The 15,015-nt window shown below is 56.1% G+C and overlaps 1 protein-coding gene across 2 annotated transcripts; it reads left to right on the top strand.

Moving 5' to 3' along the window:
* The first annotated feature begins 1,345 nt into the window (after positions 1-1,345).
* INSYN1 (inhibitory synaptic factor 1) lies at positions 1,346-13,472 on the top strand. Of its 2 annotated transcripts, none has more exons than XM_086757374.1 (4): positions 1,346-1,483; positions 2,058-2,226; positions 2,551-3,316; positions 12,550-13,472. In XM_086757374.1, the coding sequence occupies exons 3-4, from the start codon at positions 3,134-3,136 to the stop codon at positions 13,231-13,233; spliced, it is 867 nt and encodes a 288-aa protein (XP_086613500.1). In that variant the 5' UTR covers positions 1,346-1,483; positions 2,058-2,226; positions 2,551-3,133; the 3' UTR covers positions 13,234-13,472. The 2 variants fall into 2 exon arrangements, with proteins under 2 accessions (XP_086613500.1, XP_086613502.1); XM_086757376.1 differs by having other exon boundaries at positions 1,347-1,468.
* The last annotated feature ends 1,543 nt before the right edge of the window (positions 13,473-15,015 follow it).

Raw genomic sequence — 15,015 nt, 5'->3', positions numbered from 1 at the left:
TGTGTCTCAGATGCTCATTTTATTCCCTGCTGTAATTTATTCAGGTCCTCCTCTGGGCAAAATCATTCAATATCTTTTATTGCCTTGCCTGGATCTGCTGTGTGCTTTCGGAGGTGAGACCTCCCCTGGTCCCACATCGCTGCACCAAGGTGAGTTTCCCAGGAGAAGCACCTCCACCTCAGTTTTACCACCTCCATTCTTTCCACAAATTACCATCCTAATAGCCCCACTGATTTTCGGCTCTCCCTGGTTAATGACAGAGGTAAAGCATGAGCCGGCATTAACCTGCTGTTAGAGGAAATCAGAGCCTGGGAGCAGAGGAGGGAGCGTTGTGGATGTTGGGGACCCAAGTGGCCGCGTTGTCCCCGGCTCAGCTTTGGGTGAAAATTATTGCACAGAGAAGGTTTGTGCTGAAAAATTCCCACTGGCCATGCAGTTACCCTGGAAAATATCGTTACAATAGGGCTGTGCACCAAGGGATTGCTCATCAGCATCTGTCACACACCCCAGCGCTCCTGCCATCCCAGAGATCCAGCACTGGACCCCGATGCGAATGCCCCGTGGGAACTGGAAGAGCCCCCCCACCGAAAGCATCGTCTCACGACGAGCTGCTCACTAAAGGATGAGTCAGTGCGAGTCCATGCCAAAAAGTGCGTTCAGCACTTTTGAAGACACCCGGTAGGAGGCAATAACTAAGACGTATGCGCACACGCCGCCTCTTGCAGACCTGGGATTGCCACCTATCATCGCGGTTCAGCTCTAGGACACGAAACTCGCCTTGCTCCCCTTGCTGGCTGGATTTTCCCAGGCTGGATCCCTGCTTCGGGTCCATTCCCTTCCCTCATTGGGGTCCCTCCCGGACAAGACCCCACACACATGCACACACAGGTTGTTATTTTCCTCCTGCCTAGGCAAGTCTTGCAGCAGGGACCTTTCCTAGGATGATGCTCCTGCATCCCGGGTGCGCTGGTGGTTTTTCACAGATCCTGCATAATTTGGCCCCAAATATGACCTACAGGGCGCGGGGAGGAGGGGGGGTGGGGTTTATGCTCAGAAGGCAGCAGCCTTATTATTTAGCGGGGGAACCGAGTGGGGAAACTGAGGCACGTCCCCTCTCCCCCAAAGCAGGTGCTCCCCCCCTCCCCCCAGCAAGTGACCCGCCCCCAGCGCTGCCTCAGTTTCCCTCGGCGCTGCCCCCTGCTTCCCACTCTCTGCACCTTGCCAAGGGGCTCCCGGCCCCTTTAAGCACCCCCCGCCCGGCGGAGGCTCGGCCCCTTTCTCTGACACAGCAGCCGCCGGGGCGAGCCGAACCGGGAGCCGCGGGGAGCGGGGAGGCTGCGGCCGGGGGCCGGGCGCCCACCGCCGCTCCGCCCGCCCCCTCCCCCAACCATGGCTCTGCCCGGGGCACCGGGCAGCCCCCGCCCCGCTCCGCCCGCCTGGAGCCCAGGGGGCGGCCGGCCCTGAACCGGTACCGGTACCGCCGGTCGGTCCCGGGGGGCACCGCGGGAGGGTGCGGGGGGCACCAGGGAGGGTAGGGGAATGTGGGAAGAGAATGCGGGTGGAAGGGATGGAGGATGTGGGGATGCGGGCAGCGGGGATGGAGGATGCGGGTACTGGAGATGGAAGATGCGGGTACCGACATCCTCCATCCCCGGTGCCCCGGAGGATGCGGGTACCGGGGATGAAGGATGCAGGTACTGAGGATGGAGGATGCGGGTACCAGGGATGGAGATGCGAGCATGCCGTGACCCCCCCCCTCCCCGGTGCGTACCCCCGAGATGGGAGGGACGCGGCCCCCCACCCCCCCACCCCATCTTCGCCCGTGCTGCTTTCCTCCCCCGCGGGAAGAGGGGGGGCATTTGGGGGCAAGGTGGGTTCTCCCCCGCCCCCCCTCGGTCGAGGCGTGGTTGGGGCTTGAACCCGGGAGGGAGGGTGGCGGTGGGATGGCCCCAGCGGGGGGCGAGGGGGCTGCCTGACCCCCCCCTCAAAGCGGAGGGACGTGTCACTCCCCCCACGGCGGGCTGTCACCAGTGATAACGTCTCACCCCTTCCCACAGCGACCGAAGGAAAGGGGCCCCAGGATTCCTCTTGTGCCACGCAAAAGCCCTGAGGGAGGAGGAAGAGGAGGAGGGGGAGGAGGAGGAAGTAAGAAAGAGGGGAAAAAAAAAAAAGAAAAGACGAGGAAGAGCTTGGACTGGAGCCAAGGCGGGGGTCTGGATCGCGACGGTGAGTTCCCGAGCTGCGCGGCTGTCGGTCTGTCTGTCTGTCCATCCGTCTATCCATCCATCCATCCGGCTCAGCCAGACCCCGCTGTGCTCAGTCTTCGGGTCTCCAACTGGGGGTGAGGGGGGAACGAAAGCAGGGGTGCGTGGGACAGTGCCAGGGTCCATCCTGCCCTCCCCTCCATTATGGGGAGCTCTGAGGAGTACCCGAGGGCTCGTCCTCATGTGGGGCTGAGATCAAGGCAAGGCAGGAGCGGGCAGAACCCCCCCCTCAGCTGTCCAGCTCCAGAAGGGATGGCTCCCTCACGCTCTCTGTCTCTCCTTGCAGGAGGGGACCCTGGGCTCCCCAGGACACCTGCGCCCAGCTGGGAGACCTCCCCCACCGCCACCACCCCACGTTGGAGCTGGCAACCCTGCAGCGAGGGCCCAACGCGGGGAGCAGCATTGCTCCCCAGGGACACCCAGCCCCACGGCCCCTTCCCTGGCATTGGGGAGCAGGCAAGGCCTGAGCCGCTGGATTTTACCTTCCTGGGACATCTGAGGGACTCTTCCTCCTCCTCCTCCTCCTCTGCCGCAGCAGGCAGGTGAAACCCTGCCTGACCAGGGAGCGCTCACCTTCTCCGCTCGCCCCATGGCCACCCCACATCTCCCCATGGCCACTGGCTGAACTCCTTCTGCAGCGTTCCCCACTCCGCATGGTGCATCCCAACCCTGCTCCCCACTCCGAACCGGAGACCCCCAACCTCGCGGGGGGGCAAGCGTGTGGCTGGGGCTTTCTTGGAGGCAGGGGAACGTTAAGATGTTGAAAGGTCCCCGGCCGAGAGGGGCTGCGTGGACGCCAGGCCACCCGGCTAGAGGGGAGCAGGATGGACAGAGCCGTTGGTACCAGGAACCGAGGCCGGTAGGGAAGGATGGACTCCGAGACCTGCCAGGACAGGCAGCCCAGTGACCACCCCAGCAGCAGCAGCAGCAATTGTAGCAGCAGCAAGAGTAATTGTGAAAGGGAAAGGATCCGGAGCCGGATGAAAATGGTCATCGGGCAACTGGAAGGCATCTTACAGGAGCTCAAGGAGGTGGCCAAGGAGCTCCGGGAGGTAGGAAAGCCCCGGGGTGCCGTCACATCCCTGCGCGGGTTGCGGTAGCTGCTGGCCCCAAATGTGGGTGCCCTGTCCCCGTCCCCTCTGTCTGTCCCTTGCCTCTGGGGCCAGGCTGCGGGGAGCAGAGCCAGCCTAGCACCCACAACCCATCAGCCCGAGGAGGGACACAGGGTGGCACAGCCTGGCTGATTTGCAATAAGATTTTCAAAAAAGAGGAGGGAGAAAAAAATAGCCAGGGTTTGTAAAATTGCTCTTGATCTTGACGCCAGGGTTCGCTCGGGGTCGGGGGGCCCGGCCGAGGCACCCACGGGTGCTGGTGATGGGAGAAGTGCCATGGGGTTGCACGCTGGGGCTGGAGGAGCCAGCGCTTTGGGTGCTGAGCCGCAGGTGTGGAGTCGGCTCTGCTCTGCCATGGGGTGTTTTCCAGGCCCCTTTTCACACCAGGGATTTGGATGGAGACAGGGCAGTGGATCACTCTGGCATTGCAGAGAACACCAGAAAATACTGGTGTCTGCCCTGGGTGCGATGAGGGGGGCTCCATGGGCCAGGCAGGAGGCCAGAGTAACTGGCTGTTCCACAGCCTGGCTGTTGGGATCCATTGTTCCTGAAAAAAAAAACATATATAAATATACACACATATAAAGTGTGGTTGGAGTTTCATCCCAGCGTGGAGGCACAGCGGAATCAGTCCGGTGGGGAATTTAACATTTCTGTGGCTCAAGGGTTTGGGCCACACACCTCCAGTATGGAGGGGAAGGGAACCTGGCCAGGGCTGGTAATTTAGGACATCCCTGCAGGTGACAGGGAAAGCGGTGGATGGAGAGCGTGTGGTAGCCTTGAGCACAGCATAGCAGCTTGCTTTTGTCATGGGGCAGGTGGGCGTTTGCATCCTCTCCATGGCCCAGGCTGAGCATGGGGTTCTATCCAGAGGCATGCAAAACCTCATTTCCCCCAAGGAAGGGCAGAAATCAGTGGAAGTTTTGCCATGGGGCCACCACGGAGCAGCCCCACATTGGGTCGGTGACATTTAGGTACCACAGAGAGTGCGCTGATGCAGGTGGACCAAAACGTCATCCTCAGTGCAGACGCAGCTGTGGTCAGGAAGGTGACATTTTCCAGCCTGAAGCATCCCCTGGGATGCAGTGTCTTCCTTTGCTCAGTTTGAGAGATTTCAGGGAGGCCATCCCACTGGGAAAACCAGCACTGGAGGTATGCCATGTCTCACCACACTGTCCCCTTGAGTCCTACCAAGCCTCAGGTGGCTCCGTGGGGTCCCCATCCACCTCCTGGGTCCAAAAGGACCTTGAGCATTCCTGCAGCATCCTTGGTAGGCTACCAAAGACAGGTTGTACCAGTGTGTCTCGGAGCTGAGAAGGTGGCCTGAGGACATCAGGGAAGGGTAAAGGGCTCTCAGTGTTCCCTGGGGACACATTTTGGGAAGCAGACTCAAAGGAGGAGGAATAACATTTGGAGGGTGGAAGAGCTGAGCTGGGCACAGCTGTTCCCTTTGCTTTGAGGAGCAGAGAGCAGCCAGAGGGCAGTCATCCTCTGCCCCTCACCCTGGGGTGACCCCACTCTTGTGCCAGGGAGGAGGTCCCTGCTCCATGAGATGGCTTCTCCAGGGAGTGTTGGGAAGCACTGGAAATGACTTTTTCATGGAGCTGGCACATCCCTAGGCACCGGTGACCTCCCAGGCTGCATCCATAGCTGCCTCAGAAGAGCTCCTCACATCACGGGACAACGTGGCCAGGTCAGCGTAGAGCCAGCCATGAGGTCCCCAACTACAACGTACCCACGTAACTCTGTAGCAATTAGTTGAATTTATACAAAACAGCATAAAACTCAGTACAAGAACAGGCTCTGGAGCTAAAACACAGGAGTCCAACCAGGCCAAATCAGGCTCCAGCGACTCCAAAGAAACAGAGGTCTGGTTTTCCCCAAACCAAGCAGAACCTGGGCATTAGAGGCTTCAGAAATTCAACCCCTTGTCTTCTGGATTGCTCAGAGCAAGCTCGATGGGAGCACGTTACATGGAAATCTCTTTCAAGCCCACCCAGAAAAGCATGTGGTAGACGCCAGGCTGGCAAGCCATAAGCTCTAGGATATTGGTGAAGGAAAAGGAAAAAAAAAAAAAACAAAAAAAAACCAACCAAAAAAAAAAGCACAAGCCCTTGTTGTTGTCTACCTTGCTCTTCCTCTGCTGGAGGTGAGGGCCAGGACATGGGGACAAGGCTGGGGACAGGCAGCCCCGCACAGAGGCCCCAAGCCTAAATGGGCTCATGGGTGGGGGTCCCATGGAGGGCTACTCAGGGTCATTAAAGCCCATTAGTGCCCACTGGGCCCTGGCACTTGTGATATTGGTCTGTTCTCCAATGGAGATGCCCTGGGGGCTTCAGAAATGTCCATCCTCGCAGCCATCTCCTCTGCTTGGGGCTTTGGCGGTGGGCTAGGGTGCAGGGCTGGATGTGCTCAGGGAGGGCAGCAGTGGACCCCATCCTGCTGCACCAGCAGAGCCAGAAAAACTTCACTGGGTGATGCTGGAGGGCACTGGGTGATGCTGGATCTGCTCCTTCCAGGTTCCCCTTGCAAGAGGAGCTGGGTACCACAGACTTTGTGGGTCTGAAGGAAGTAGACAGGTCATAACCAACTTGACAAAAATAACCCCCACAGCCATCAAAACCCCTGTGCGGGCACGAGGGCTCTCACGCAGGGGCAATTCCTGCTCTGAAACCACTCGCCAGCTCTGGACGCAGCCAGCTCTGCCTCACATAAGGCTTTGCTCCCAGCTTGTCCCTGCTTCAGCAGAGGTTGAGTCCTGGACTCGGCTGGGACTGCCGAAGGGAGGCTTTGGTGCGGGACTCCAGGGCAGCCCCGCTCCACCGGCCCATTCATGGGGACTCAAAATGGGGCCAGAGCCCATTTGGGTCCAAACGGTTCAGGCTCCATCCCTGGCTCCCGAGAGCAGTTCCCACCTGAAGGCTGTCACTCCAGATGTCCGTCTGATTCAGGATGCTGTTTTACCAGTTTCTCCGCTCCCACTCTCCCTCCCTCCCTCTCTCCCTTTTGTGTATATAATTATTCCCCAGCACTCCAAGACAGGGCTGTATTATGTGTGGGGAAAATGATTATTAACATCTTTGATTGAAAACGCACACTGGAAGTAGAAATCAGGCAGGAGGCAGGCAGGGAAGGCGCTTCCGCCGAGCGCTTGCCACGCTGCCTGCCCTCCCACGCGCCTCCTGCCAGCCCCGGCCTTTTCCCACAGGAATAAGGGTGATGCCACAGGGAAGACGACACCCCGGGAGGTCCCAGCCATCTCCACTGCAAGGCTGAGCTCCTTCCCAACCTTGGGGGACCCTTTTAATGAGTGCTGGGGGTTCAAAACCATCCACAGAGTACCTTCAGAGGTGGGAAATGAAAACGTCTGTGCACGCCTCCCTGTGTGCAAACCTCTCAAAATCCCACGGGAAGGGTCCTACCCACCCTGCACACCACAGCATGGGAGCAGTGGGGTCCCACCACCAAGGAAAGCGGCACCGAGGGGTCCCCTCCAAGCCTTCGGCAGGAGGATAATCCTCCCTGCAACCCCTTTTGAAAATAAATACCTTAATCATGTTGTAATCAATAGATGATTAGCTGGGAACGCTTGGGAAAGTTCATGGCAAGACGACAGCTTATTATTCTAATAATAACGTGTTTTGGAGATCTGCACGATGATTTTGAAATATTTAGCGGCTGATGATCTAGCAAACGACCCCGAGATCCGCGGCGCGCTCATTTGTAAGCATCAGCTCGGGGAAGAGAGGCCCCTGTAACCCAGCTTCTCTTTGCGAGCCCCAATTAATCATTTATTCCTTATTAAATATTTACTCACCTTGCCCAAGCCAGGAAGTGGTTTGGGAGATGCAGGAAAGTCCCTGCTCCGGGAGTGTTTGGCTGGGGAGTAGCAGGGGTGCCAGAGGCTTTGAGGTGGCTCCTTTCCCCCGTGGAGAGAGGAATTGATGTTCAAGGCAATGGTGTCAAAGGCCTCTGGGATGCTTCGGGAATAGGGTTGGGAAGTTTTTGCACAGGCCGCGCGGTCCCGTTGCACGTCTACTCCATGTGCCAGCTGGCAGCAAAGCAGAGCGCGGGGCCAGGCGGGTCAGATCCAGCCTGGGAAAGCAGCTGCATAGCATAGGAAGACGGTTTGGACCCCAAACAGATACAGGTCCCCCTGATATTGAAGCAGGCACACCATTTTCATCTCCCCACCCTAGACCTCCACTTCACCCAGCAGTATCCAAGCTCTGATCTGCTTCAAAGGCTGTTCTGGGATGAAGGGGCCGTTAGATCGCACCACTTTGATCCCAGCATCATCCAGCTCCTTCCCCAGCCTTGGGAATATCTGCATTACCAATTACCAGCTGTGAAACCTTTGAAGTCCCCTCCTGTCTTCCCACCTCATCCCTCACCTCTCCAGCATAATCTTAAGCTTCCAGGAGGTTTAGCTCCTCGATAGGAAACAGCATGGCCAAAATGTGGAAGCTGGAGCCACCAAGCCAGGAGCCTCCATGTTTGATTTGCAGCTGATAACCAAAATCCCATTAAAAAACAATGATGGTCCAGATGTTCAACATCTGCCCCAGCTGGGGAGGTAAACACTCCATTTGGAGCACCCAGCCTTTTATATGGAAAGCTCCTCGCTGCCAGAAATGTCCATGGGTGCAGGGACTGTACGTGGAGTGAGGGGAGCACCCAGCACTCCCAGTTGGGCTGGAGCTGGTTTTTGGGGTGAGAGTGAACTGGTCAGCACCGTGGTTTAGCGCATCCTTGCTCGGTGCCCATCTCTACGGGGATGTGGGCCCCTCCCTCTGCCTCACTCCAGTTCATCCTCCTGCTGCTCAAAGCTTGGTGTCTTGGGTGAGAGCGGAGGATCCTTTGGCCACCCAGCACCTGCTTTCAGGGTACGCAGGTCCAGCAGGATGAGGCCCCTTGGTGACACCACTTGGTCAAGGGGAATTATTTTTGCTCCCTGTTTTCCCACTGCCAGGTACCCCTGGTTTGACCAGGGATGCTCTGCTGTCACTGGAATGTCGCTCTTTGCAAAAAAGTGAAACCTAAAGGTGACGGAGGATGGGGATACGTCCTCTCTGTCACCTCCATGACATCTCTAGCACATGCTGGGGACATCCTGACCCTCATCGCCTGCTTGTAGGGGGACAGAGCCATCCCAATTCACTGGGTGATGAGAGCATCACCAGGGTCTCTCCCCGAACAACCTGATCCCAGGTCTGGTCCATCCATCTCTCTCCAGCTCCCTCCACCAGCAGTGATGGCCTCAGCTAAAAATCTTTGACAACCTGCCTCAGGAAGGAGAAAAGGGGGGAGAAAAGCCCAAATCCTACTTTACATTTAAATCCTCAGCGGGTACCAAGTGTCACATAGGTATTTAACTTCCCCCCCCTTGCCGCCACCATCCCCTGTTCAAAATAGAAAGCGCTCCTAAAAATAGCCCTGAGTGAGCCACCACTGATGTGACACTAATCCCTGTGTGCCATGGGATGGGGACGAGGACCGGGATGGGGATGCATCTCCTCCTGGCACCCACCAAGCCCACATCGCAGCAGGTCCCTTAAATGAGGATGAGGAGGAGGAGCAGGGATCCTGGGAGATGAGGACCCATCTCCAAGCCCAGGGAGGTGCTCGCCCTGAACCCGGTGTTGTAATCGCCAAGCCTTCGTGAAAACAGAGGTGATCTCATTTTAGCTGAGGGTTTCAGCAGAATAATTTGCTGCCTTATTAAAAAATAATAATAGCCGGGTGTTTCCCAGAGACAGCTCTTTTCCTGCCCTTTTTCCTAATTCTTTCTTGTCACCAAGAAAGAAGAGATCACATCACCTTTTTTTTTCTCTTTTTCTCAAGTTTCACCCTTTCTCCCCCAAAGAAAAGAGGGGAAAAAAGGGGAGAGAAAAAAGAAATCTGGTGGTGCATTGGGAACAGAAGCAATTGCTTTTTCTAACTTCAAGACTTTCTTGCAGACGCTGGTGCAGATGCTCCCAGCTTGCCCTCAGCACCCTTCAAAGCCAAAGCTTGAAGGATGCTTGTGTCCCTGCCTGCCCTCCCCAGAGGTCTTGTGTCGGCAAGGAGGCAGGAAAAATAAGTCGAAGATCATGGGTGAGGAGCTTAGGTAAAGCCCATCACCTTTGCTGACTGGGATGAGGAGCACTCAGCTCACTGTCCCCAGTGCTACCCTACTTTGGGGACCCAAAGTCTCTCCAGGTGATAGGGACATGATGCAGGTCCAAGGTCCAGCCCCAAGGCAGGACCAGGGCTGGGCTTCAACGTACCTCCAAGAGGTCCATCCAGAAGAGAAACCACCCATGGGGCTGGGGACAGGTCCCCACAAAACACAGCTCAGGAAGGGAGGACCAGTCCTGGGCTGGGCCATGAGCAGGGTGGGATGAGGTCCCAGGTGGGGCTGATGGAGGTCGTTAAGGTGTATTAGTGCCCATCAGCATGTGCTCTGGTCTGATGGTGGAAGCACTCCTCTCATTTCCAGCCCAAACCTCACCCAGGGTCCACTGCACCTCTTTTTTTTCCCTGGAAAGATGTTTTTTGGCAGCTTTTGTTGCCAACTTGTCCAACATACTCCTGGGCAGCAATCTCCGGTCCTTCAACTTTCATTTTCCTGGTGACACCAGCCAATCCTGTCTCAGAACAAGTCTCCCAGGGACTTCCCAGTTGCTCTGCATTTGTACCACACAGCAAACACACGCATCCAGCCCCACCAGCCTCACCCAAACCATATCAGACCCTGTGCGCCTTGGGATTGTGCCCCCATGGAGGCGACACTATTTTATCCTCCTGGAGGTGCCTGTCTGGGTTGTTCTCAGGTTGTCACACAGCATTTGGTGGACCAAGAAATGGTCCTTGCTGTAGCCAGACCCTGGAGATGTCTCGGAGGGACCTGCAGATGATTTAAAAGGGTGGGTGCTGCTTGTTGACAACTGGATCCCCTCAACAAGCAACTGGGGGTTGTGGTCCCCCATTCTTAGTGCCGTCTCCTCAGGAGCTTGGCAGAGCAGGAGAGCTGCATGGGCAGGGCTGTCGAACAAGTGAAATTTGGAGCTCGAATATGGGAATTTTATTAAAATTAGGTCAGCAGAGTGTAATGGAGCCACTTTGGCTACTGGCAGCACAAGCATGCCCTCGGGCTCCTGGTTTCAGATGCCCAGACACAGCAAATTACCCTTAACTCTGCCCACGCGTCCTCATCCGCCACGAGGGCTTTGTGAGGAGCCTGCCCTGCTGAGCTGTGGTTTCTGATGTGTTTTAGTGATTTATGGTGTTGACCCAAACCTCTGTGCACCAGTATCCAGCATTGGATGCAGGGAGCAAGCACAAGCTGGTGCCACGACAGCAGCTTTGGGGTGCCCACCCTTGGCCAATACACGGGTGAAATGTGGTGTCTGAGCCCAAGGACTCAGTTTCCTCCAGCAAAGGTGCTCAAAAAAATGGAGTTATGGGAGAATAACACCATAAAAATGATGGAGAGATGTGCCGTGATTAATTATTCTTGGTGGAAGAGGAGGTCCAACACCTGTTGATGAACTGTGGCACTGGTGGAGATACAGCAGGGCTTCTTGGAAGCGTGAGGAAAAGGGAACAAAACGTGTTTGGCAAGACATTGCCCATTGATTTGTCATCCCTCCTATATTTTGGGAAATTTGTGGCTGATGTGGAAGGGCAGGGGAAGGAAAAAGGTGGAGAGAGAAAGGAAGTAATACAAAGTAACCAGAAAAAAAAAGCATTTGTGCATGGAGAAACCACCTGGAAAAGGCCAAGCAAAGGGGTTTTTCACGCTCAAATGCTCTGGGGTCAGTAGTGGGGGGGGCAGGCAGAGGGACACAGCCCTGGGGTGCTGGGGGGCACTGATGCCTGCAGATGCTCATGATGGGGAGGAGGAGGAAGAACAAAATGCATCAATTGGGTGCACAAGCGCGTACGGGGGGTGTCGAGGGGTTCCCCCTAACCCCCCTTCTTGTCTGCCGCTGCCCACCTCCTGCTTGGCAGCACTGAGGCCGGCCAGGCCCTCTGCCAGCTCCCCCGGAGACGGGGGAGGGAGGCGAGCCAGCAACCCTGCCAAAAATACACACTTCCAACTGCTGCTGAGCTGAATTTACGCATCGTGCTCTGCCTCCCGCACAAAACGAAGCCACACACACACCCCCGCACACGTATATACACGCAGAGACACCGGCCAAAAATGCCACAGAGGCACGGCGATGGCTCCAGCCGGATGCCCTGGCATTGGGCACACGGGTTGGGTTGGGGAGGCCCGGGCAGGGTCAGTGCCATGCTTGGTGCAGAACGTGAGCTGGGTGAGATTAAAGGCTTGAGAGTGGTGATGAGCCTCCCACATCCGAAACCTCAGCAAGGTCATTAGACTGAGAGCGTGGTCCCTGGGAGCCATAGCAGGCAGGAGGTCCTTCCTCCCTTGCTTCCCCTTCCAGCCCTGCCCATGGCCTGAACATCAGCTAGGGCATTACTTCTATTGTTTTTAAATTTTTAAGGGCTTGTTTTATTCATGCCCCATGTGGAGCCTGTCACCTGTGGCATGGCAGTGCCATGACCCTGTCCCCAAGCCACCACGATCTTGATATCCTCAACACTTTGCAAGAGATGAAGGATTAGGGACCCAGCCTGCCAACATCCCAGCCAGGGCGGGGGGTGACAGCAGTGTCCCTGCAGCCCTCTCACCTTCCTGTGCTGCTCTGTATTTGTCACACGTCCTTGGGACAGTTTTCACCCCCTGCCTCAGTTTCCCCACCCATGGAGCTGCCTTTTCCAGGGGGAGGAGGTGGCGGTCGCTAGTGGTTCCTCATGGTCAAGTGTGAGGGACCAAGGGACACCACGTGTGTGGGGATTTGGGGTGACACTCAGGGTCCCAGGGGACAAGGCAAACCCCAGGGCCACCCTGGGAAGGGCCTATTCTGCCACACCGAGCACCCAGTGGCACCCAAGGCTTCGCTGCCTGCCTGGGGCCCATGGGAGCTGTGCAACCCGGCGAGCTTCTGTCCCTGCCAAGGGGCTTCTGGAGCGGCTCCACTCAGGCTGAGACCTCCCAACTCCTCACACTGGTGGTGCCAGGGGAAACGGCAGAGATTTAGGGATGTGGTGTTTTTACAGAGCAAAAATGGGAGAGTCCTGTCCGGTGGCTCCCCTCTGCCCACTTGTCCATCTGTCCACAGGTGGTGAGCCAGATTGACCGACTGACCTCCGACTTCGAGTTCGAGCTGGAGCCGGACGACTGGACAACAGCGACGGCCAGCAGCACCTCCAGCAGCGAGAAGGGGGGAGGCGTCTTTGAGCTGGGACCCTTCGATTTCACCGCCTCCGACGTCCTCTCCGACAGCTGGGAATTCTGCTCCTTCCTGGATGCTTCCACTCCCTCTGATCCGGGCGATGCTCCCGAGCCCCCCCGGCTGCAGCCACAGCCCCCACCGGCTCGTCAGCCTGATTACCGGCTGATGAACGGGGGGATCCCCATCACCAATGGTCCCCGGGGCAGCGGGACCCCGGATTCATCCAGTGAGGAAGCCATCAGCGCAACGGCTAGCCAGAAGATCCCACATCACCGGCCAGCTGGCACGCGGGAACGGGTCCGATTCAGCGACAAGGTGCTTTATCACGCTCTGTGCTGCGATGACGACAGGGACGGTGACAGCACGGTGTCCCCGGGGGATGACGGCCCCGAGGAGCCCAGCCGTAAGGTGCTGGCAGGGTCATCCTCCAAGCATCCTCCCACCGGCAGTGGTGGACCCCCGGCGCGGCGGCTGACGCGGAACAGCAGCACGCAGACCGTAGCCGACAAAAGCACTCAGACGGTGCTGCCTTACATCCCGGCCAAGCAGAAAATCAAAAATAAAAACTGATGCCGGCTCCGCCGTACAGATTTGGGGAGGGTGGGTGGATGGGGGATTCCTGGGGAGGGACAGAAATATATATATATATAAAATTATATATTTAAATAAATCAATACTAATAATAAAATCAACATGAAAAGGTGGCAAAGAAGACAAATGTCCCAACTACCTACCCATCATTTTCAAGGCTCAGGGAATTTTAAACTGTTTTTTTTTTTTTTTTTTTTTTTTGTGGACAGAAGCATCAGATCAATAAACCATCCATCATGGAGAAATAATATCAATAACATATATATATTATATGTATATATGTACCAAGAGAGGGAAGCCTATAGGGAGGGGAGAGGCAGTGCATCTGAGGTTGTGGCTGGGGGATGAATGGGGACGTGGGGATGGGGAGAAGGCTGGACCAGGGAGGGCAAATGCCCCCCTCCCAGGACGTTTTATTCCTGTTTGGCTTAAGAAGAGCTGATGTGATCTGCTTTGGCATATCTGATGTCTGAGCGGAGCGGGGATGTCACCAGGGATGTCATCCCCCAGCCGACACACAGCCTAAGAGGAATGGAGAGGGGGCTTGCAGAGCAAAACCGCACCAGTGCCGAGGAACTGGGGTGGGGAACCGCACCCCTCCCATTTTCCACCCTTTATACCAAGTCCAGGGGAAGTATTAGTAACCTTGATGTCTTGTGACCACCTTAAAATGATGTGGGAAGTGTCTCCAGCTTTCCTTCAGCTACCCATTTTCTAGTTTTTCATTTGGGGGAAAAAAAAAAAGCTGGATTTGCTCTAAAAAATGAAGGAACCTGGACCTCCAAATCCACCTTTGGCATTTTATTTGGCTTCCAGGTTTTGCCAAAGCCTTCAGCATCCAAAGGGGTCGGTGCAGCACCTGGTCTTGGAGACAAGCACCCCGTGTCCTCCACATCAGCTCTTTCTCCCACAGAGATGCATTTGCACTGCCAGCCCTCGAGCATCCCTGGCACAATGGTGTTTTTTCCAAGCCTGGCAACAAAAATCCACCACCTTGACTCCTCACTTTTAATCCAGGTCAGAGATGCTCCGTTTCAAGCCTTTTCCCAGTGCCACCCCAAGTGTCACTGCGGAGCTACGACCCTCGCTGCCACCCAGCATCGCTACTGTGGGTGATGGATGCTTGTGCGAAACACCCATCAAAGAGGAAGCAGTGGTGATCAAAACGCTCTGGTTTCAACCCAACTCATAGCAGGAGAAAAGCTTTTCATCCAAATTATGTTGAATTACTTTTTTTTTTTTTTTTTTAGTTTTTAGGACCCAAGGGACATGGCATCACCTGGGGATCAGCATATGGTCCCACCATATGCAGCTCGTCAGAGGGTTCGGTGCTTCCAATCCAGGGAGCACCCATCCAGCTCATCCCAGCCCCGAACAAAGCTGGGAAGGGGAATAGCCCCGCAGAGGGGACCATGGGGGGAAGATGATGCTGATGATGCTGATGCATCATCTTCCTCCACATCTCTCCCTAACCCTGGGGCTGGGACCCTGAGGGGAGCTTTAACTCCTTGTTTTTCACAAATAGGGCCACTGAGGGATGGGATGTCCCCATCCCACGTCCCAGAGAGGGAACAGCTGGGCTCACCCAGCACCAGCACAGGGAGACATGGGATGGGACAACTCCTCTCCGCTCCCTCCATTACTCCACATGTCAACAGCTAGTTACTTATTTATTTTTATGAGCTTTTTACAGCCTGGCCCCATTGTAAAAGCATGATTAATAGATGTAGCTTTGTTCTTTAATAACTCCTCTTGAAGGAT

Source organism: Chlamydotis macqueenii, chromosome 12, assembly GCF_036417535.1.
Source record: "Chlamydotis macqueenii isolate bChlMac1 chromosome 12, bChlMac1.mat, whole genome shotgun sequence".
Lineage (NCBI taxonomy): Eukaryota > Metazoa > Chordata > Aves > Otidiformes > Otididae > Chlamydotis > Chlamydotis macqueenii.
This window is presented reverse-complemented; position numbering and strand designations above follow the sequence as displayed.

Bases quoted from the DNA above. Each gene is read 5' to 3' on its own strand.
- INSYN1 (XM_086757374.1), top strand. From the start codon at position 3,134: ATGGACTCCGAGACCTGCCAGGACAGGCAGCCCAGTGACCACCCCAGC. The intron at 3,317-12,549 runs GTAGGAAAGCCC...ATCTGTCCACAG, and splicing joins TGGCCAAGGAGCTCCGGGAG to GTGGTGAGCCAGATTGACCG.